This window comes from Anneissia japonica, unplaced genomic scaffold, assembly GCF_011630105.1.
Source record: "Anneissia japonica isolate Jap-2015-1 unplaced genomic scaffold, ASM1163010v1 scaffold9291_len582782_cov165, whole genome shotgun sequence".
Classification (NCBI taxonomy): Eukaryota; Metazoa; Echinodermata; class Crinoidea; order Comatulida; family Comatulidae; genus Anneissia; species Anneissia japonica.
In genome coordinates, this window is record NW_022710618.1 from 118,671 (window position 1) to 143,398 (window position 24,728).

Consider the following 24,728-nt stretch of genomic DNA (forward strand, 5'->3'; position numbering starts at 1 on the left):
ACAGTCAAAGACTGACATCGATTTATTCTAGTTGTGTTTCAAATTTACTTTCTTTTTCTGTGGCGATTCAAGCGTTCAGTAGAACCAGAGAGTTGGTAGAACCTGAGTTCCTTTCATTTTTTTAAAACATCTGACGGCACATTTTGATATAGCACCAATATCGCACATGGTCAAACTAGTCAGGGATCTAAGATACGCCTTTTATTATTTTTTCAGCTTGCTGGACATGAAAGCAGTGGCGGCGCCGGGGGGGGGGGGAGGATTAAGCCCCCATCGGTAAAGTCAAGCCCCCACCCCCATGGGACAAAGCACGAAAAATAGAACCACGACAAGCCAACAAGTTTGTAACAGGGTGCCATTTCCGGCCATCCTGAGGTTCCTGTTCTCAAAATCTCATTTGGGAGGGAAACCACCTCTTAAACCCTTCCCCCACCTCGCGCCTACGAGCATAAGTCTTTCATGTCGGACAGCTTAGCTCCCCCACCCCACCAGAAAGTATATCTTGGAGACTATGATGATAGTTAAATGTATTAATTGTATCGTTTCATTTTCATTGTTTTGTTATTCTCATTTAGGTACCAAGTGGAAATAACAGGGGCGGATGCAGGATTTTTGTGTTAGGGGAGGGGTGCGCAAGAGTCACACCAGTCACACCCCCACCTCAGCCCCACTATGGTTGGAGCTAAACATTCTGAGAATATGGACCACAAGGTGCCCAGAAATTAATAATAATAATAATAATAATAATAATAATAATAATAATAATAATAATAATAATAATAATAATAATAATAATAATAATAATAATAATAATAATGATAATAGTGTAGTTTTATATAGCCCACATATCCATTTAATGTAAGATGCTCAGGGCGCTTGAAATGTGGACTAGGAACTCGACCAATGACTTTCTTCGCCCCTAAGGGTCCCTTCGTGTCTGTGCTACCCGGTAACCCGGTACCAGCAACTCTCGTCGTCCTCCACAGGGGCTGTCTGTACATACACTCTAATACTTTAAAAATCTCAACGGTACTACGTTCATCATAATGATAAAAATAACATTTCAACAATACAAAACAATTATTTTTCTTAATACAATTTAGGGAAGTGCGATCGCACCGTTTGCACCCCTTCTACTGTACATCCGCCCCAGAAAAAAGTTTTTTTGTACTTGTTATACTGTACTGAGAAACTGTAAACAGGGGCGGACCTACAATTTCAAAACGGGGGAGGGGGGTGGGGCACAACATTTTCAGGGTAACGCTAATTTTAATATATGCATTGAAATTTTAAAATCTAGTGGCAAAACGGGGGGGGGGGCACAGGGACGGCTCTAGATGTCCGAAAGGGGGCCGAAAGTGGGGAAAATCGAGACATCACCCAGAGCGAAATTTTTGTTTTTTAGATGCCCAAAAATACCCTCTGAGGCATTTTGAGACTTCTTTTTCTTATTTTTTACCCCCTAATCATCCCTTAGGCATATGCCCCCGTGGCCCCTACTGGATCTGCGCCTGGTAAAGAATTCTTGTACTGTACATAAGTTGTACTGTACTGACAGGCTGTAAACAATGCCTGTATGTACTGCACTGAAGTTGCAAAGGAATCTTCTGTATTGGGAAGCTGTTTGTAATGTATTGTATAGCATTAAAAACAACGCAAGTTTAATTCAATACCGTATATACAAAGTCATATTTATCAACGGTTGCATCCAATTTCACGGCGCAGAATCGAGTAGTGCTTATTTAAATACATAACACTGATATGCATTGAAATTTTAAAATTTAGTGGCAAAAGGGGAATGGGGGCGGTCACTTAACAATAGGGTTGTATACTCGACTTAGGATGTTGGTGCCCTCGTCTCTGTTCATGGGCTAAAAATTTACTGAAGAATGGAAGTTTAATCACAAGTTTGTAGGCAGGCAGAATGAAGACTAGAAACAAAGACAACAACCTTTATGACAAAACACAGAATTATGCATTGAAAAAATAAAATACCTTTTATTCACATTCTTGTATCATATATAAGATAGTAAACACTTAAGGCTTTATATTTTATCACCAGATTCTTATCTTGACAACAATCATTTAAAATGCTACCTATACGATTGCCATTTCATCATACTGTACTATCATCACTAAACAGTGCTAGATGGCGCTAGACTGGTTAAAAATAGTATCCCTTTATACAGTATTCCATAAGGAGACAAATATACTGTTCTTCTATCACAATCATTCAATGTACCCTGAATTTTGTTTGAAAATATTTTTTCCCTACCTGCTGTACAATACCACTAATGTTGGCCATTTACCAATACTTTTTAATTAATTCTGATCAAGAGTTTGGCCTTTATATTTGCTTCTTGTTTAAAAAAATACATATTTCAAAGCTTCATCATTTACAGAAACTTTATGTCTGTGATAATTGGAAAGAGACAGCAGTAAGGACATGAAACCTAGTAGCTTGGTCAGACAATATGGTAAAATATCAAAATACTCAATCTTCAGCCGGGTACACATCACGCCCAATGGTCATCAGCATATGAAATTCTATGGACGCACATGCATTCAGAGAGTCACCGACAATCAGCGATGTTGGATTCGTTGGCCGACGGTCGTATGACACAGTGAGTTCCCAAGTTTAAATCATATAAAATATGTTTTGTCTGATCAGAAAAATCTGATCAAACAATTCTTACTGTAAAGATCTGTCCACTCTATCAATTTTTTTTATCTAAAATCATTTGATAACTTGAATAATTTCTTATCAATTTTTTTTTTCAAAATCATTTGATAACTTGAATAATTTCTAAGTTGAACTTATTTTACATGCCAAAATTGTTGTGTTTTCCATTAATTAACAATCTGTAAATCAAATTTTATCTAAGTCGAATAACTTTTCAATGGCATTTTGGATTTGACTCAGGCATGTTCAACTTACAATCAATGCAAAAAAAACTTGGGTGCAGAAACAGAGATTTGGAAAGACTTAGCAATATCATAAAAATATTCATTCATCAGATTTTGTTTTTTCTTGATATGAACAGTTGACTAAATTTTATTTCAATAAATTTTGTAGATTTCATCTGTTTTGGCTGGTAAATTCTACTAAATCAGCATTGTCATAGTTTTATGTAGTTTAAGTCCTGATATGCCTAAATATGGTCATGATGACATCACATCATGAACATATATAAGCACATCATGACTATATATGGGCATACAACAATTTTTTGTCAAAGTAAATTTGATAACTTGGACAAAGCTTTAGAATGATGGAGAATAGCATATCTTTTAAAAACTACAATTTTTATATTGAAATATTTAAATACAAATTATAACACAATGTACACAAATTAAAATAATTAAAACATGATTAAAAAGCTAAATTTACATATGCATACATTGGTTTTACCTAACCTGTAACCATTATTAGTCCTATTAAATATTTGAATATCTGCACATTTTGGGAACATAATTATTAGTAACAAAACTGCTAATTCATATAAAGTGCTGTTATTACACTTTGGAAATCTTTGGAGTACCATTTATTTTATCATGGAGGTAAAAAATATTAATTAATTTAAAAAAATAAATATTATATTAATTTCTAATATTTATATTTTTTATATCCATGACTTTATTAATAGCACAATCCATCAAATTCTTTGATCACTTTTATTTATGTTTGAATAGTTTTATTTGGTTTATGGATTGAAAATATTTAAATGAAGTGTTTCTTTCAAATTGATAAATTTATTGCTTTATTAATAATAATAAAAATAATGATAGAGATATTGTTAAGACCTCTATGCACTTCACACTTTCATTACCCCGGTGGTTGGATTAAACATCTATGGAACACAAACTCAAGCTCCTTAGGGGAATATTCCATAATGTTGCAGCAGCTGCATCAGTGCATTTTGGCATTTAACCCAACCTGGTACCCACTTATACTCCTGGGTGGAGAGAAGCAGTGCAAATAAAGTGCCTTGCAACTAAACCGTTCCTGCTGTATATACATTTCTTTGTTTAAAGGCAGCAGCCTAAATAAAAATAAAGAAAAACTTTAATTTTTTTTCTGAAATTTCCATTTTTTCGTGGCAGCGGGTGCGCTAACTCGTTAAAAACTAAATTTTATTTTTATTCAAAATCATCATTATTGACAGGCTGCGGGTTGGCTAAAAAATTCTTGTCTTAAATACTCATTTCTGTAAAATTATCTAATTATATGCTATCCAGTATAGCATTGTTTAAAATTCTAAACTGATATCAACTGAAAATTGCACACAAATACATAATATCACTTTGTGACAAAATATGATAAATTAAGTGGTGGGAAAACAAATACATAACAAATAAATCTGCTAAAAAGACATTTTTAGCACCACTGTCCACAATTCAAATTGATGATAAATAGTATTGTTCATACACAACTGTGAAATGTGATGAGAGTTGGTTGAATCTTGTATATGACAAACCCACACGACGACACAACAACCTATTTATTACAGAAGAAAATGTCATTATCACTGGACGTTATTTCCGTACATCCCTGTTTTTCCATTCAAAATTTCTAATTTATGATATTTACTTTCTAAATTTAACTGCTATTAGATTATCAATTGCATCTGTGTACATATCTTACACACTTACTGTTAATGTTTGCAAATGTTGTCACATTATTTAATATCTTAAATTATAAATCATGATAAACTCTAACTGCAGCATGCATTACATAACTAATTTAAACTTACAGTATATAAAAGAGAAATGGTATTATATACCAGTAGTAATAATAAATATAACATAATTTTATAACAACTACTGTATTGCTTAGCACAGTGACAATGCAAATCAGGGCTCATTGCAAATCATCCATAACTCCCCAAGTGGCATAAACAAGAGACCTGGGCCCCTGGTTGAGGCTTTAACAGGCCCTACCCTGGGGCCCTTTGAAGTCTTTGACATTTTAAGTGTGTCTTTTGATGTATTTTGCATCTTATGTTCCATAATAATGGTGCTTGGCAGAATTTGGGCAAAATAGAAAATACCGATGATTATCCTGGTGCATTGGTCACACTAGCTTGAGACAGTGAGACCTCATGGCTGTTACGCCACTGCAATCAACTCAACCCACACAGTTTGCTTGATAAAATTGTACGAATGCTTAATTACAACCTAGAATTCTATAGTAACATACTCTTAACAAAGGGTTTTAAGCAGAAGGTTTACTATGCATGTTTAAGTCTATTTTTTACATGTGTCCCTGAGCAAGACTATCGTTGTTCCTTTATTACTGTCGGTGCACAATTCAGAATATGCTCTAGGTTTGGGAGGACGCATAGATATCTGATGTGCCATGACCAGAAAAATATTCTTAAAGTTCTGTGATAATATAAAATTGTTGATTGTGATTTATAATTGATTAAGCATCCAAATATAAGAACTAAATATCGTAATAATCTTTGTTATATCAAAATAATATTTCAATTGATTGTTGCACTGGTTTTGGCAATCTATATATTTCATATTTCCTATATCCTGTTATAATTATCAATGAACTTTTAAAAACTAGAAAAATCTCATTGTTTTAGTATCATTAAAAAATAATTTTAAGCTCACATTCATTCTTCTCTAAATGATTAAAATATAAACATGCTGATCTTTTCATCTTTGGTTGTCTAGGATGCGATGTAGCCTCATTTACATTTACGATACGATACCAGATGGCAAGAATGTACTCTGAAAATTAGTAATGTACTTCTGCCCAAAGTTATTACATGAGCCTACACACTACACCTGTGGGAGACTACTTCATGAACCTGCAAGAACTCACATCAGCCTGTGAGTGTCAGAGACCTAAGCCTGACCCTTGGAAAGACTACAACATGAACCCCGAGCATTAACGTTAGCCTGTAAATGTCAGAGACCTAGGCATGACCCTTGGTGAGACTACACCATGAACCCCCAAGCACTGACATCAACCCGTGAGTGTCAGAAATCAGTGCACAAGCCTCGGTGAGACAACATGAATCATCATTCTACGAACTTAACCCTGCAAGAGACAGCCATTTCTGTAAATATTAGATAACGTATATAATTTCTTTCATACCTACATTAAAACAAGATTCAGGACTTAAGCAGACACTTTTCGAAATCTGATTTTACAGAAATTGTATACCAACTAGGATGAGTACAGCTAGGGAAGAAATATAATGGTCAACTAATCCTACATCAGTTTTGTGTGTGGTCAAACGCTTCTGTGCAGAAGTTGTTCGCTAACTATTTTCTCGTCACTACTTGATACTCTATCATTGTCTTCACGATCGGTCAATAGAACGTCTGATTCTGAATCGCTGTTGCCCTTGTGGTACTTAACAACATCGTACATTGGTAGTCCTCGTTTCTTCTTTTTATTTCGTTTGTGCTTCATAAGAATGTTATCAACAATCCAAAACATGATACCCTGAGAAACAAAATTAAATCATTAGAAAAAAATATTAAAATTCTGCAACCATTGACTTGTATCCTTTATCTTAATTAGGGGTCCCTTGTCTTACAACTCGAGGGAGTCTCTCGGAATTGAAATCGGGAGTGCGGGGCCTCCCGCATTCCCGCAAGAATCTTCTGGAAAACAACCCATCTCCCTGAATTTTTCAAAATCCTAGAAACAATGTGGAAAAAAAGAAAATTATATTCAAATTTAAGTCTGAACGTGCCATTTCCAGCTATCTAGAAGTGCCATAATCATAAATTTTCTTACCTCAGACACAAGCATAGTGGGGCAGAGATGGTTTAGACACCCATCTGTGAAAGCCCCTCCCTAGGCCCCCTCTATTAAATCAGCTACTGCAGAACACTCAGAATTGACTTATTTTAACTTGGGACCCCTATCTTAATTAATAATTTTTAAAAAATTAAGCAATGGATCTTGTTATATGAGTATTCTAAAAGTTCATGAGTAGAGGATATTGTAGAGGTCTCAATTCAACCAGAAATCCGCACTCTCACAAGCAAGTAAAAATCCGCCGGAAACTAACATGTCTCTCACCAATTCTGAATATTTGTATTACTGAGTTGTTATTGTGATGCTTTTTAATGTCTATTTAACTTTTAATTTATATTTTATATAGAGTACTGACTTCACTTCATGTAAATTTCTATTTTTAAATACTATACAGCGCCTGTGAACATTTTAAAAGGATATTGTTTGCGCTTTACTAAATAAAGTTATTATCATTATTATTATTATCATTATCATTTTTATTGTTAATCATCATCTCCCTGAAATTAGGTAGCCATAAGATTATTAAGCGTGGCAAAATAAAATAAGATGTGTTAAGAAGCACATTATTCCACCCAGTTTTTAAATATTCAAAAATCTGTACTTCATTAACCGCTTCTGAGTTTTTCGTAAAATGTGCTTTTTGTGTCAGAAAAAAAAACAGTTCTACAACATATTTTTAAAAAAAAATTTCTATAAGAAAAAAATAAAATGTTTTGATATATTGTAGAACTGATTTTTCTGAGACACAAAAAGCATATCTGATGAAAAACTCAGAAGTTTTAATGAGATACAGATTTTTGAATATTAAAAAACTGGAGGAAAAGGCGGAAAAATGGGTGGTTACACTCCATATTCCACCCAGTTTTTAAATATTAAAAAATCTGTTCTTCATTAACCGCTTCTGAGTTTTTCGTAAAATGTGTTTTTTGTGTCAGAAAGAAAACCAGTTCTACAACATTAAAAAAAAAAAAATTTCCCCCGGAGCCTGGATTTAAACATATCTTCAGTAAGTGACTTACTCCAACTTGGGACGTTTAATGCTGCACGTTTTATTACTTTGCCAGAGCTTTAAAAAGTGTGTCTCCAAAGGCATTTTCAGGAATTTTTTTTTTCAGTTTCAGTCTACTGTTGGGCTATAATATTAGGTAGAGATAACGTTTGGCGAAAGGGGCAATGTAAACAACAATTTTCATGCTAAGAGGCCCAACATTTTATGTTTTCAGGCCTGGCTTATGTTTCCAAAGGCCAACAACATAATTTGAAATGATTCCAGAGGAAATGACACAAACATACAAAATATTACTATCGTTGTTTTGTTTGAATCTTACATCAGCAGTGAAACAATAATCAAGAGAGATTTCGATTTCACGGCGACAGTAGGACATAGAACGTAATGACCTCACTAAAAGTCATCTGTGTAACGTTAAGTTCTCCTCGTCGCGTGGATTCTAGGATGCAATTTGGCCAAATCTATGTATGCAGAGAACGTAGGATGCCCAGTAGGACGGTCATGAATTAGTGATTCCATTCTAGTATCGCGTCATTGAACAAATCGAAATCTCCCTAATAATAAAGGTTACTTACATTAACAATGAATGGAATAATGAGGACATGCAGCACGATTCTTATGCCTCCACTGAGTAAATATTTATGGTTAAATAAACTATGCATCTGAAATTAAGTGAAAATCAAGAACATTAATTTTACAAATGTTTGCTTCTTTTCTAATAATGGTTGAAAATATCAATAAACAAAATCAAAATATAATTATGGCTTACTAATAAGAGATTAAATTATAATCATGACTACTATTAATTCAACAAATACGTTTCCTCTCCTACCATATTAAAATCGATGGAATTATATTACAGTAGATATTTTAGAGTTCATGAGTTGATAATACCTGTATACAACTTAAGTATTTATAAAAAAAATAAATTATATATTAAAAGCAGTTGAAATCATGAATGAAAAAAAATAATATAAAATAAAAGAAATCAATACAAGCAAAAACCAAACAATAAAAGAAACAAAAACAAAACATATTATTTCAGACATTCATTTATGTTTATTGTTGTAATATATTTTAACGGTAATATAAATTTAACTCAGAATTAACCACATAATAACAATAATAACAACCATTATAAACACATCACATAAACACACAACCAAATCATACAAACATATAATAACAATAATCATAATAAGATAGGGGTATTTTGGTGTAAATCGCACCAAGGATAGCTCACTAAGTTTGAAGACAATGGGTCCTTCTGGTGGTGAATAGGACAGTACACCAGGAGGCAATACCCTATTCTTTTCAGAAGGTGTACTGCCTACTTTAACATGCATATGGGCCATGCTGCGCGCAGGACCAACGGCTTAAACGTCTCATCCGAAAGAAGGTGCGCTATTGTAACTTGTATTTCAGCCCTCCAGCTGAAACACAAGGTGAGCAGCGATGGGAATTGAAACGGGGACCTAGAGATCTCCACGGTTCAGCGCACACACAACGGCTACCCAACAATTTTAACAATAATACTAAAGTTAATTAACAATTAATAATAATAATGATTAATATCTTATATCTTCTTGTACAAAGGAAATAAATTAAAAAACAGTAATATATAAAATAGTAGCTACCAAAAGTAGTATAAAAGCACCAAAAGGATGATATTTTTTTATAGATAAAATTCAAGACAATGAAGCTCTTCACCAACCTTATCCCAGATTTCAAGAAGAATCACAAGAATAATAAGAATCTTTGAAATTAGCAATATCAGCAGATAGAGGGCGCACTGACCAATCCAGGCCTCTAATTTAGGGGGATCCCCATACTCTCCAGAAAGTAACGTCTTATAGCCTCTCCACTTAATTATGCACTGCGAGAGCTTCACCAGGATGTATATAAAAATCAAACCAAGGCTTGAATCCAGAAGAAAGTTTACCAAATACCTGAAAAATATTAAAGTAATTTTTTTTTATGATGAATTTGATTTATATATTAATGATTAAATATACTGTAAACTCTTCCATTAAAAAACTTGTGTTACATTTGACATGTGTTAGTATTTCAGACACTATAAAGGACAATGGCAGATGTACAAATTACTGAGTGAAGTAGTAACAAACTAAAAAGATTAAAAGTACAAGAGGCAGATGTTGACACTATATTATTGACATTATTAACTCCACCACTAGCAGAATTACACATGACAAAGGAATAAAAATGTAATCTAACAATAAAATAAATGAATAAACATACAAATAAATAATATTAAATAATTTAATTAAGGAAAATTATTAGATAATAAAGGACACAATTTACCAATTCAGAAAAAAATAAAACATAATTTTAACAATTACTGTACTCTAGGCCTACTAGAGTGTACAGAAAACCTTAAGAAACAACAAATTCATCAGGCTGGAAAAATGCTGCAATTTTGGCCCCAGGAATTGTCCTACTCCACCTCATTTTACATGTATGCATTTCACATGCATTTAATAGTCTAAGGATTTGTGGTTTATTGATCTTACGCAGCCTTGCAATTAAATTGGCCACTAATTACATTACATGCATGTAAAGTGTATTTTGCATGAATACCACTGGAGAAATCACAGATAATTACAGGTAATTCCCAACCCAAATTAAACCAGTTTCAGCATTGACCATAATTAACTTGCATAGTTTCTTTTTTGTCCATATTTAAATAGGCCTATTATGTAAAATAGGATGCACAAATTGTAGGAGAGGTAGAGGAAGGCCTCTTAAGGTCTGACCACATTATCAAATTTTCTATGACAAAGCCCATATGAACATGATATCACCATATTTAGGCATACAAAATTTTTTTTTTTGTAAAATAAAATTTTGACAGCCTGGACATGGCATTAGAAGGTTGGAGACAATAAACATCACAACGCTTGGTACGTAGTTGACATATGAAGTTGCCAGATGCAGCTGAGATGGCAATTAAGCATTTTGAATAATGATGAGTCTGCCATTCACATGCATTACTAAATACCAGGATCACCAAACTGCTGACAATCAATGCTCTAATTGAATGAATTATAATTATTACAAATTGACAGTTGTATACGTACAATGTACAGGGATCACCTCCCATGTTGAAGAACTTAAAATCGGCAAGGAATATGTTAGCAAGATGGACCATACCAGCGCCAAAGGCTTGTTTAGATGTGTCGAAAAACCTGCAAGAGAATAAAACAAAGTTTACATAATAAAAAGCATTAAACACTAGACTTCATTACGTCTATTTCACAATTACTTGGCTGAATATAGAACTCACATCAAAAACTGGTATGGTCAATATCATGTTTAGCAAAAAGGTAAAGGTAGAATTGTTTTGCCATAGGGAGAGGGACCACAAGCTTCAATCGATGAACTATGGTCCAAGTGGGTGTTTCCTTATCGTTGAGAAGGTCAGGAGAAGCTTCATGGTTTTAGCCATTTTAATCTCTTGTCTAAATCATTTCACACTTTGTAATTTATTAAATACTACCAGGGTAGTGTGTGTAGGGGGAGAGAATGTGTTACATTAGTGTTTTAGGGTGTCCTGGTGTTACATTAGCGTTTTAGGGTGTCCTTCTCACACACTTCTGGATCCATCACTGATATCCAAACCAAATTCAATTTATGACATTATTTGTATTCACATTTAGTCTCAGCTATTGTTTAGTTACCTACTTCTCTGCCATAATCAGTAAATTTTTTTTAATGCTCTTTTTAATGTTCAAATTTAAAAAATTGTCATTTTACTGTATTTTTTGTATTGTACATTTTTTACTATACTGTGTATTAATGTACAAATTTACTGTGTTCTTTTAGTGCTGTATTTTGAACACACCACTTAATAGTGTTTGCCATTGATATTAAAGTGTATATTTCAATAAAGTTACTATTATTATTAGTAATATTATTATTATTATTGTTATTATTATTATTATTATTATTATTATTATTATTATTATTATTATATCTACCAATCAGCAGCAAGTCCAACTTTCCAAACATAAAGTATTTTCCCTGTTTGGATTATTATTATTGTTATTATTATTATTATTATTATTATTATTATTATTATTATTATTATTATATCTACCAATCAGCAGCAAGTCCAACTTTCCAAACATAAAGTATTTCCCTGTTTAGGCAGTCGGGAAGTCGGACCAAAAAAAAAATAATAGGCCTACACCAAGTTAAAACATGTCTTTCACAGTCATAGAGTGCCATTTGTAGCCATCCAGTTCCCTATTTAAAAAAAAAAAAAATCTCATTTGGAAGGGTGACACTCCCACCCTAACCCTCTCCCTCCTCAGGCATAAAAGCTCAAGCCCCCCCATCGGACAGCTTAGCCCCCCAGACAGTGTATCCTAGAGCTGCCACTGATGACAGGGATAACAACAAACACAATACCACCATATCAATCACACATCATTTTGCTTAATTACCACAATCTTATTACAGTCCAAGACCAAAAACAAATTCAGAGATGATCACAAAAATTACTGGTATTATGGTAATGGTACAAGAATTACTGGTATTGTTATCAATTACCTTCATACAAGATTTACTTTTATTTATTCATTGTCCAGATGGGTAATATATTTTTTCATTTCTCATCCAACAACATGTGAGTCACATTGACAAGCATACCAGTCAATTATATCATCAATCAATATGAATTAAATATGAATTTAAATCAAATTTGTAATACTAATTACCAGATTCTGTATTAAATATGCTGAATGATTTTCTTAAACATAACTAACATAATCTGTTCTTTGGCCTTTGAATTTTAATTAAGTTCCTAGATTTTAAGCAGAACCAAGATATGATAGAATTTCAGATGTCTGTAAAAATACTTTGCAGAATTTTACAGTAAAAAAAACTTAATATTTTCTAGCTGTTTTGAGTAATCCACTACTGTAACTCCTTGGATAATAAGCCCACCCTCAAAAAATGTTCCAATTTAGTGTTATATACCCAGGGAATTCATTTTCAATTATATGGTAATTTAGCAACATTGCATAGGCCTATTTGATTTTTTTTTCATCTGTTAATATAGTAAGTAAGCTACTCATCTAAATAATATTAATTGTACCCTGGGCTTGTTCCTGAGGAAAGGCTAGTTACATGACGCATAAAATAGAGGGTAGGGATTGGGGGTAGGGGGTAGGTTTATACCCTAGTTGGACTTATACACAGGGAAACTATGGAAGCTAAGGCAAAGTTTTACTGATGTGTTCTTATTACAGTATTTGTTCATTGGTGTTTCACCATAAAAATGAAAATCATCGCAATTGCCTAAATGTAACTTTAGATTTCATTGTTTTAATTACAATACAAGACAATAATAATTTCCTTCCCAATTAACAGATTCATTAATAATACCCACTTGAATATGCAGGTACCCTTAAATTCCTGTACTAGTATATCTGTTGAAATCAGCAAAAAGTGAATTATTTCAAGATCTATCTAAGTGTCTTATATAAAGGTTGATAAGTTTTATCGAAATAATTCAACGCTTATGTTACTGTAGCTTCTGAAGGTTTTTCCCACATTTAACAATTAGTAGACTTATCATGAATTAACTAATGGGAGATATTGTTGTCAGCAAAGTTAGTTAATTGATGTGTGACAAAATTAACCTTTACTTTACAACGGAACTATTGGAATTTTTATTGGGATGCCACTAATGCAAAGGTGAAACATCATAAATTATAAGGTCACTTGACTACTGAGTTTCCAGTCTAAATGGCTTTACAACTGTACAGCGCATTGCAATCATGCGCTCTTCCGGAACAACATAAAAGAATAAATGTGAACCATTTTCAAGTGAAAAAAAACACACTTAAAGGAAAGTGAAAATATAATACAGGAGAGTAGGCAGTAAATTACATTAATTCTCATTATAATTCACTTTTTAGGTATCTTTAATTGCTCCACTATGAAGTACTACTGATAGCCTTGAATGTCAAAAGTCATTTGAAATAATTAAAAACATAATAAAATTAAACTACATTACATAGAATAATATCCCTAAGTGTCCCCCTGGATCCCCCATTGATAACATATTTTTTAGGGGTGGATTTAGGAGGGGGGCCCGGAAGGGGGGTAAAAAATAAGAAAAAAGAAAGAAAAAGAAAAAACGATAGCCCAGAACGCCTCAAATATTATTTTCGGGCGTCTAAAACACAGAAATTCGCGGGGGAATTCCCCCGGAGCTCGTATTTCAGTGTTGTCTCTATCGGCCCAAATTTCCCCCCCCCGGCCCAAATTTCGCCCCCCCCCCCTTTTGGACATCTCTGGATCCGCCCCTTGTTTTTGATTAATATTCTGTAAATAAATAAAATTCTATTACAAACCATATTTTCCATGGTCGTCGTTCATCCACTGGTTCACGCAGTCTCTTTACTGCAACGAAAAAAAAATGAGAATGAAAGATTAATTAATTTTATTTATCGCACAGTAAAAGAGCCATCATTTTGTCCATGGAGAGAGTGGCAGAAGATCCCAATCAGAGACTAGACTAAACACTGGGACATATAGAAAAATACAAATATCTTTCTTTAACGTATCTATACTGGTAGTAATGGATTACATTAAAATCAAAGAAAGTAGAATTGCTTTTCCGGGCAGCTGCGGAAATGCACAGTAATGTCTGCCAAGAATCGGGGTTAAAGTAACAGCTTCCTCAAGGTATGATAATGTGTTTCATGTTTGGTGGAGACTTATTTCTTATATTGACTGTATTGAAATAAAGGGAAAACAAAACAAAGCATTATTCAAAGATAAATTAGTACAAGAATGCCAATGTATTTTTTATAGTCACTTCTATAATTAATCGTAAGCAAAACGTTTATTTTCAGAATCTTACAACTTCTTATTGTCTAAATGGATATTTTGTAACTTGTAAGTGATGAAACAAAATCAAAGTGGCCTCCAGTCTCCTGTGAATCGTGAGACCAGAAATTGTCATGGTCTTCTGCACGTACACCCACAACTTGTATTCTTGAAATTGATCAAATTTATGTTTGCATGTTTTTACTATGTATTCAAATTTCTCTGCGATAATGGATATCCTCACATGTATACAAAATACAATCAGATGTGTTCACAAAACAGATCATTCAGAAGCAGGGTCGTACTGATACCGTGATAGCTGTAGGAAACTTAGGATGGGTGATAGACATTTTAAGGGTGGGTGGGTGATAACACTGGTAAACTCTAATTAATGAGGGTAAATTTTAAGGATGGGCAAGAGGGTTAATAAAGGTGGGTAGAGGACCATGAAATTAGGTGGAACAATTTAAGGCTTGGAGGCCCCGCCCACCATAACTACATCCCTATAGAAGGGGTTTTTTCCAACATGGAACCTCTGTATCCCTCTCAGCCCAAACTTTACATTAATTAACTTCAAGCCCGTAGCCAGGGAAGTTTGAGGGGTTAGAAGGAACTCCCCTTTTTAAGAAATGATCTTTTAAATTATTACTAAAAGTACAATTTGCATGGAACTCTAAATATTTGAAATTTGTCCTTTTTATTGCCATTTCCAGACATCTCAAGTGCTATGTTTACTTTAAAATTTAATCCAACCATTGTAGGGCAGAGGTGAGAGCAGACTCAAATTAGAACTCCCTTTTTAAATCATGCCTTCGGGCTTGAACATTATCATTCATTGATTCATCTGTGTCTGCAAAAATGAAGACATCAGCTGCTGAGGTCTGTGGAGAGGTTGTAATCCAATAAGATTTGGCAATATCAACTGACTGATTTATTAATTAATGTTCACAGTCACTTAGTTCCCAATGACTCATGATTCTGTATACATACTGTATACTGATTACACCAATGCGTATAATAAAATCAAATCTTAGACTTGATTTAAACAAGTACAAATGTGTAATAATGCATTTAGAAAAAAAAAATTAATAATGAAAAAATTAAAACAAAAACAAATTAATGTATGCAATTATTATATCCATTAAATGGTTAAATCTGAGAAATGCTAAAAAAAAAAAAACCCCAAAAAATGCTGTGGTCATTTTCACTGATTTACACTGTACATACCTTTTATTACAAAACGCTTGATTACTGTACAGTATCTGTCATTAGAGAATGTGTGCCTTTTTACTGATAATTAATTTATATCCAGAAAACATTCTCCCAATGTATGTTACATGAAGTACCAAATAATTAATATTAAAATACTGTATTTTCAAAACCATTTTTTAGCTTAAAACAGAGGCAATTTATGTTAAATAAAGCTTGAGTTTTATGTGCTTCTTCAAGTAAATGTTTAAGCAATGTGAGTGCAACTTTTTTCACTCCTGATACTGTGTATTAAAAGAGTACAATGAAAATGATCGTTGATATCAAAGTACAATGTTCTAATTATTAACAGAATACATTTTATTACACCAAAAATAAAAATTGAAAATTTAGAAACAAACATCTGAGGCCTAAAAAAGCATGCTAAATCAGGGACGATCAACTGAACATTGAATATTTTCATTGGCTTAGACTTCATCAATTCTCCTATTGGTGAAAATACTACAGGCCAAAAAACTGAGACTGAATGGAATGTCCCACTTCTACTTAATTCCCAACAGCAATCCAAATTTACTTTGTGTGACAGAATTTATAGTACTATGCACCTCATAATGCATTTGCTGAGCATGTAATTTCAACATTAACAATATGTTAAATAATTGGAATAACATTCAATAATGTATGTATAATGCATGAGATACCTACATAATGCATGAGATACCTACATAATGCATGAGAAGCTTGCATTAGTACAGTAATTAATACCTTGCCAAACTTTAATAAAAGAACAACATAATAATGCACAAACCTACTGTATACATTTGCAATCTGCAATAGGAAGAATATGAGGAAATAGACACAAAAAAGCTTATTATTACCTCAATCAATAATAGTCATAATAATATTCTATTCAAACACCTAATCGCTGAATATTTCATTGAATTTCAATTGAAGGAATATTGGCTTCAGTTGATTGAAAAGTACTCTGTAAACTACTGAAAATCCCACATAAAAACAATTAAAATTGATTGCTATTATCGACAGTATCTATACCAAGGATATGAAAACAGTATTTTATGAATTGTGGTTAGGAAATGTACAGTATGTTCTTGATCAAATTTGAAAACTAACTATAAAACTTGTATGCAATGCAAACTACCGTAAATCAATAATAGACTTTCATAAAGCTCGCATAGAGGGTAAATAGATCTTCAAAGATATTGTACCATCTTGATGAGCTAAAACAACTACCATTAGGCCAAGTAAAAAAAAAAAGTAGTTTCTCGTCTTAATTTTTTGACAAAAGAAGAATAAGGGCTTTTAAAAAAAAAAATTGTTTACTCCGACATGCAAAAGCCAAGATGGTCGATGGAAAACAGCTACTAATTTCTCACTTTTACGAAGTAGACACATTGAAAGCAAATAAAAGAGGCACTAAACATGATTTATCACAAACAATTGAGAGAGGAATTTTTACTGAATGTGAGGCCTACTGCCATACAGTAGGCCTACTGCCTTACTTTACTTTAGGTTGCTGTCAAAAAACATCATAACTCTTTCAATATACTGTGTTCAATGCACTGCACTGTGGTTTACGGTGTGGATGTTTACATTTAGTACCCACTATATGTCACATGACCAGTAATAGCTGGAGGCGCTGATTCGGTCTATTGCTTTGTGTTTTGGTAATTAAAATTGGCTATCGGTACTCTAGGCCTACAGTACCATCATGGTTTCAATTTTTATACAGTAGCCTATTTTGTACAAATGATCAAGGTATAAATTACATAGTAAAATTTAAACTTCCACAACACAATGAGGACTGCAGTAAGTTTGCATAAAATAATACACCAGTGAGGCAATTAGGCAAGGCAGGGCAATCTGTTTTTAAATTAACTGTATGAATTTTCTTTTTTAATTTCTGTTTTAATACTGAATATCCCTCAATTACATATATCAATCAATATTCTTTTGCTATGATCAATCAATACACTCCTCCTTTTTTTTTTCGCACTTTTCCGAACAAACATGGCAATCTGCCTAGTGTAACACATGCGCAGTGCTTCCATCAAGCAAGCTTATCTTGGCCTAGCTCTCATAAGATTCTCCGATTCAGACATACAGTAGGCTAGACCTTCAATTGTTTTCATGTCTAGCACGTAACTGTTTCGTATATTACATCCCCGGCTAAGTCCCCGCATTAATAATGTAAAATATCTTTTATAAAGTATTTGGCAACAAAGGATCAGTCCCACGCCATCTGTATATGATGGGGCAACAGGCCAGTCCCTGACCTTGCTTGTATTATTTAATATTTTATAGGAAGTTATAATAATATATTTAAAAAAAAACAAGCAAAACAGTAAATGCAAGCTGCAATGTAAAACATGATAATGTCACAGAAAATGGGAACATTACAAGACATAATCATAACAAAACAAAACAAAAAATAGGCAAGGCTAGGCCCTATAATGATAAATGACAATGTACTACTAACTAGGCCTAGCCTAAGCCCCTAGAGGCCTAGACAAGCTAGGTAGGATCATACTTACTCATTAAAGTAAAAAATGCAACCATTGCTAATACAAACTGGACAAACCAGCTGAAACGTCCCGTCAGTTCACATCCTTCACCTATGTTACCGTCCTCAGCACCCGGCATTTGTATACTAAATGGTTGACTGGATAGTTTTGTGGTAGAATTTATAGTCAAATATCCAACGCTAGTCCTAGCCTGGTCAACAGTGATCATGGTAATAACACTGTTGTCTACCGGCAAAAACGTGCTCTTCTGCCTGGAGACGAGTACAGACAGTGCAGATGACCGTGTAGGCCTAGGTAGGCCTTTTTAAACCGACAAGCCTAGCCTAGGAATTCAGTTGTTATAGGTAGCTTTATATACAGAAATGAAATAAATGTATCTTTTTCAAGCTGATCGCACATTATTCTCTTGTAGATACATGGTAACTATTGAAAAAACTTTTTAAACTCCATTGCCCACTTATTTCCTGAACTTACTTAAAATGCAATATACAACAAGAACAGAGCGTAGCATTCATGCGTGTCACACACCACCGTCATTTCCTTTTAATGAAATAGCGCCATCTACTCAACATTGGCCTACTTAACTTCTTTCGAAGGTCAGGCAAAATGTGTTTCGTCCCTGTTTTTCCAATTGCCTGAAGCGAATTTATGATTTACTCCAATTAATGAAACAGTCAAATAATTCAAATTTGATTATTATCTTTATCGCCACTGTGTAATCGTCTTATAAATGTAATTTAATTAGGCCTGTGTGTATTAAGTAAAAATAGAAAAAGACAGAAGATCTAAACAAATTGTAATAAGCTTATTTTCCCCTTAGACATTTCTTGGTAAATGTACGTCGAAAAGTTTTACCCATCCAAAGAGTTTTCTCTCTTCATCTTGAAAGTTAGTTTTAAATTTTGTAATGGTTTCTATTTTTGTGATGTTTCTATACTTAAAATACTGTATATTTATTATGTATACCCATGGGTTTTATTGATTGTTATTTAACAATGTGACTACTTTTTATCTTAAATGATTTAATATTGTAAGACTTGAGGAAAGAGTTGAGGAGTTGGGGGGGGGGGGGATTTAGGAAGGAAAACTGGGGCCCGACAGTAGTGGCGCCAGCGTTGAGGGGAATTTTCCCTCGTCAACCGAGGCTTTACTATCCCCTTGGCTCGGACCCCCGTCGTGACCCCCGTCGACATGTCGAACCACTTGTAGGCAAATTTCTGGCGCCGCCTCTGGCCCCCGTTTTGCCACTGGCGTCTTTTAAGTGTTTTTAAAGAAAAAGATACACATTGGCATAAAATGCTAAATGTTACAATGTTTCGTAACAGCATATACCATGGAGATTGATATCTCCACGCATATACTGATTGCAACTAGGCATATGAAATATGGGTGCTCATCAAAAATTCTGGATGGATCCGCCCCTTCGTGGGCGAGCCCTCCCCTCACAATATAGTCCAAGTGAGCAAGTAAATAACGAAAATATTTAAGATGCGTACATAAATTTAATAAGAACAATAGCTCTATGATTTGAGTGTATATCAATAGAGGGCGCGAGTCATTCATGGTTGAACTTCAGAAGATAAGTGAGGCCAAATTTTCAACATGATTCCCCAAATTTACCCAAAGTATTTTCCAAACACAAAACTAACTACTTTTGTTTTATATCCTTTTTAGAATTAGGTCTATTTTACGTTTGCTTGCACAATTTACTATATAATTTTATGTCACACATGGAACAAAGAAAGAGAAAGGAAAAATAAAAGAAAAGAATACCTAAAAGCAATCAACACATGTACACTTTTGAAATTAATTTTAAGAATTTCAAACTCTAGATACGACACACATGGGCTAAATTAATTGCCATTGTTTTTTTTTATTCAATAAAGTAAAAATACATGTCATATTGCCTTTAAAATGTAACATAATTATGGCAACAAAATTAAACTTCTTCTTATCGTGTCCATACATTATTATTATTATTATTATTATTATTATTATTATTATTATTATTATTATTATTATTATTATTATTATTATTATTATTATTATTGTTGTTATTGTTATTATTATTATTATTATTATTAGCATTAGTATTATTATTAATATTAGTATTATTATTAGTATTAGTATTATTAGTATTATTATTATTATGCTACCTGTATTATTACTAAGAGCATAAAGTTTAAGATGGCAGGTGGCAGTCCAGCTCTGGAAAACTAATTAGAGTGGTTTTTCTGTAGGCCTACGTTGATGTATAACCGAGTCCCATATGGGGCCATTACAAACAAAGTACCGGTAACCCTCACAAAATTACTCCCACTCGCGCCTCGGTTCAGGGGCCAAAAGTCCCGATGGCAATACAAAAAATGGAAGAAAGGAGTTCATAACGAATTACGTTCAGGTAATATCTTTTGATATGCTGTACAAAATATTCTAAAACAATTATGGATTAACGGGGTGAATACGTCAGGCTAAATTATGATAATTTAAAATTGTAAAAACTGGGAGATTGAAAGTAATTATAGTCCGGGATACAATGGCGGTACAGTCTAAAATGCTATAGCATGTTTCATAATCAGCAAAAATAATTAATTAGCTGAACAAATACTTGTTTGTTAATACTTAGGTTTTGCTTACTATCTCATTACAAAATCTGACAATGACATAAATACTGAAAATGGACACAGAATACGGTAAATGTCTTAAATCCAACATAAAAATAAGCTCAATTACAAGCGGATAACTCTTATCACAAGGGGTTCCAAAAGTATCCGTCGCTCCCTTTGGGTCCTCTTACTTCGCACAGAGCTCCCCTCTTAAATTATGCTCCACCGAACTATTCTCAACGAAATATTTACTCAGTGGTTAAAAATTATTAATACTAATTAATCTTATAATAGTGTTAACGTCACAACATTAATGCCCGTGTTGACCAACGTACAGCAATTTGTAGATACGCCCTTCTTAAATACGGCAACCTGTACTCCTATTAGATTATGTATACTTTGGCATGGAAAGTTTGAGAAAAAATAAGAATATATATAAAATCACATTATTGCATAAAAACAAACAATACAGGAAACAAATAAAGAGCCCAGAACAGTGTCCCAAAACTGGGAGCACGCAAGGCTAAATGATTTGACAAACAAAAACATTAAGACACAAAATATACCAATATATAAAAGTATAAAAATAGAGAAAGGCCTATCATCAAATTAAGGGAGACTGCATTCAATTAAATTGTCAGTTCAAAAAGAGGTGGATTAACCCAAGAGGGTTGATCTTTGGCATAGTATATAGTAAATGAGGAAACAATTGCAATTTTGGAGATATCGTCTCGAAGTTTTTTAAATAAAATTGAATTATTGCACAATTTGTGGATTTTCTTTAAACGTTTAATATTATCAGGGGAAGTGTATCCTCTGGAGCCTACTTCGAAACAAACGAGTTCAACCTCGAAGCCAGTATAGCATGTAACAAAAAAAGCACTGACCCAATATAATATAGTATACCTTGTCTTACAATAAGCATACTTATATTTTATATTATATTCTTATGGAATGTATTTTTATAAAGTGTAAAAAATAAATTATGATTTTTACCACTGTGTTACATTTTCTATTAATTTTTGTACTCTGATCCCCCAATTTTAACAATCTTACTATGTAACTACAGGCCGCACCACTAACCATAATTTAGATGTGCACCACCGCAAGACGGTTTAGAGTTTATCTCTACATTTTATCATGATTTATATAATAGAGCAATATAATAATTATAAAGAGCATAGGCTTTTGGAGATCCCGTCTTGCCGTCAAAGTGCTAAAGAAGAGGGCATATCATATTGATCTCAGTTATTTGACGTGCGATAAGAACTAGTGTTGTTCAACTACGATGCACCAAATAGTGTGAATGAGTTGCAATAATCGAATTTGAACTCCCAAAGAAGCCGCAGGGCCAAGTTGGTTAAAGCGTCTGCATAGCCAACAGAATGTACCGGGGGTGGGGGTTTCGAATCCTAGCTGGGAAAATGTGTTTACACTAGCAGATTCCTCTCATTTAAAGTTCAAACTTCACATCATATAGCATTATATAAATGACATAAGAAGAACAATAACGATAGCCATAAGAATAAAGGTAAATTGTATATCTAAAGTTAGTTTTACACAGTAGGCCCATGTCTACTTATTAATTTGACTAACACGGCCAAGTATTACGATAACAATAATGATATCGATAAAGATAATGATACTGTTATTTTTATTAATCATCTATTTGTTTACAATGTGTTTGCGGTGCTCGCAGCAAATGTAATTTAAACGGATTTATAAACGGTAGGCCTACTACCATGCTGACATGTAGTGAAAATAGATATATGACATTGATTAATGCATTTATTACAGCTTTACAGTTGCTATTTCTCTTTTGATGTCTACACATTTAACATAAGATGCATTCATTGAAATTATTAAAGCCTAGTTCGTGGCACTCCATAAATCGGGCACTGAGAGATACGTCCAAAATACATCCAACGTACACCTTTTGTCATCACGCAATGCCACGTGGCATTACAGATAACAATTACAATTGAATAATTATGAGAAAATCAAATTGGTAAAATTGAGGGATCAGAGGAGGCCTAAAATTTATAGAAATTAAGACTAATGAGTAAACAAAACATAATGTTGTGATTGATTTATAATTTAAATTCATTCTTCTTTTAATTCGAAGCGGAAAATTATGGCGGCAAATTAGTTCCACTGAGTGGGTTAAAATACCATCACAATTAAATAAATTTTAATGGAATAGGGATTCAGTTTCGCTTTCTCAACGTTCGCACCCACCCCAAGCCGTTTTTCACCTACCCCCACCCCAAACCAGCCAACGCCCATCCGTACTCTGTTCACAGAAAGAAATTCTGTATGAATAATCTACAATAACCAAAGCTAAATGATATTATTTAAAAAATTATCATCATCGCAGGGTACCCCAATGACCAATCCCATTTAACTGGTAGATATACAACATACTGGCTCCAGTTCCACTTGCATTATCAAATAGGCTAGAATTGCTTAGAATTGTAATTAGAACCAGCTGGAGTCAAATAAGCAAATCCTACTTTTCCAGTAAAATAAAGTTTAGCCACAAATGGTGACATTTTAAAGCATTTTGTATAGACTAGATTTATAATGACCTTCCAATGGCCTACAAAATAATTATCAGTGTTAATCCCGCTAAACTTGTGACACGTCAGAAGAGTCTAAAGTCTCTTTGGATAGTCTTCGATATCTATCTACTGTTTTCTTTTCAATTAATAGGCCTACAGCACCATGAGCTCATTTTGCGGATATGGTGCGATTATCATTAACATTTTGACCATTGATATTATTAATAACTATCGTTTTGATGTAAAACTTGGTAGTGAAGTTAGAAGCCTCATAAAAAAATGCTAAATTAAATCCTATGAGTGTGCTCTTGGGTTAAAAATTAAATTAAAAAGGAGAAATAATGCCTGTGTCGACCAGGAACGAATCATCATAAGTTATCGTCTGCTACTGACGCACTGATTCAGAGATGAGTGTTACAGTGCGATTACTCAACTACAGAACTCAACAACTGCACACGCGCATTAGACTTATCTTCCATCAGCGTTGTAGCAAGCCCGTGTTAATTTATTTCCAAGCAATCCAATGCGATATATCGGTACACAGCAGAATGAATTAATCTTAGGGCAGCCCTTTAGCCCTTATTTTATTGATCTAAAATATCTAATAGTCATATGAAATCTAACCACCAAGGCCTATAAAAGACTTTCTTAACCACCTATGATTAGATTATAATTCTGGCATTGCATTACGTTCGAGTCTTAACGCCATGTTTAAAGATCGTTAAATATTTTGCCAGTATATGTGAGTGAGGTGCAACAGTAATTTGTAATGAATTAAATAAAAGCTTGTGATAAAAGTCAACAAATCTACTATTATTAATTATTAACGCACTCAGTAGAAATAAGATAGTATAATAGGCTATATACTCCATGTATCGAAATGCACGCCATCGTGTCGGGATTAAATATTTCGACATTAATTATGTCACCATCAGGAATGAAAATTATCCATATTTGCTAACTTACATGTACAAGTACCAGAAGTGTTTGACCAATCGCAACATTACCCCTAGTAGGTGACATAGCTATGAATAAACTAAAGATCAAAGTATTCCTACTGATCAAAGCTACCTACAAAAACAAAGAAAGCTTCTTTGAAGCTTTAAGCCCATTGTTAAGCAATGGGTGTAGCCTACGTATAGCAAACGCTTC

The 24,728-nt window shown here is 33.5% G+C and overlaps 1 protein-coding gene across 2 annotated transcripts; it reads right to left on the minus strand.

The window, feature by feature from the left end:
• Positions 1-1,971: 1,971 nt before the first annotated feature.
• Positions 1,972-18,954, minus strand: LOC117107031 (store-operated calcium entry regulator STIMATE-like). Of its 2 annotated transcripts, none has more exons than XM_033248551.1 (6): positions 18,884-18,954; positions 14,180-14,228; positions 10,895-11,002; positions 9,511-9,745; positions 8,372-8,458; positions 1,972-6,466 (listed from the first exon to the last, which is right to left on the minus strand). In XM_033248551.1, the coding sequence occupies exons 1-6, from the start codon at positions 18,918-18,920 to the stop codon at positions 6,251-6,253; spliced, it is 732 nt and encodes a 243-aa protein (XP_033104442.1). In that variant the 5' UTR covers positions 18,921-18,954; the 3' UTR covers positions 1,972-6,250. The 2 variants fall into 2 exon arrangements, with proteins under 2 accessions (XP_033104442.1, XP_033104441.1); XM_033248550.1 differs by lacking the exon at positions 18,884-18,954 and adding an exon at positions 18,419-18,877.
• Between the last annotated feature and the right edge of the window lie 5,774 nt (positions 18,955-24,728).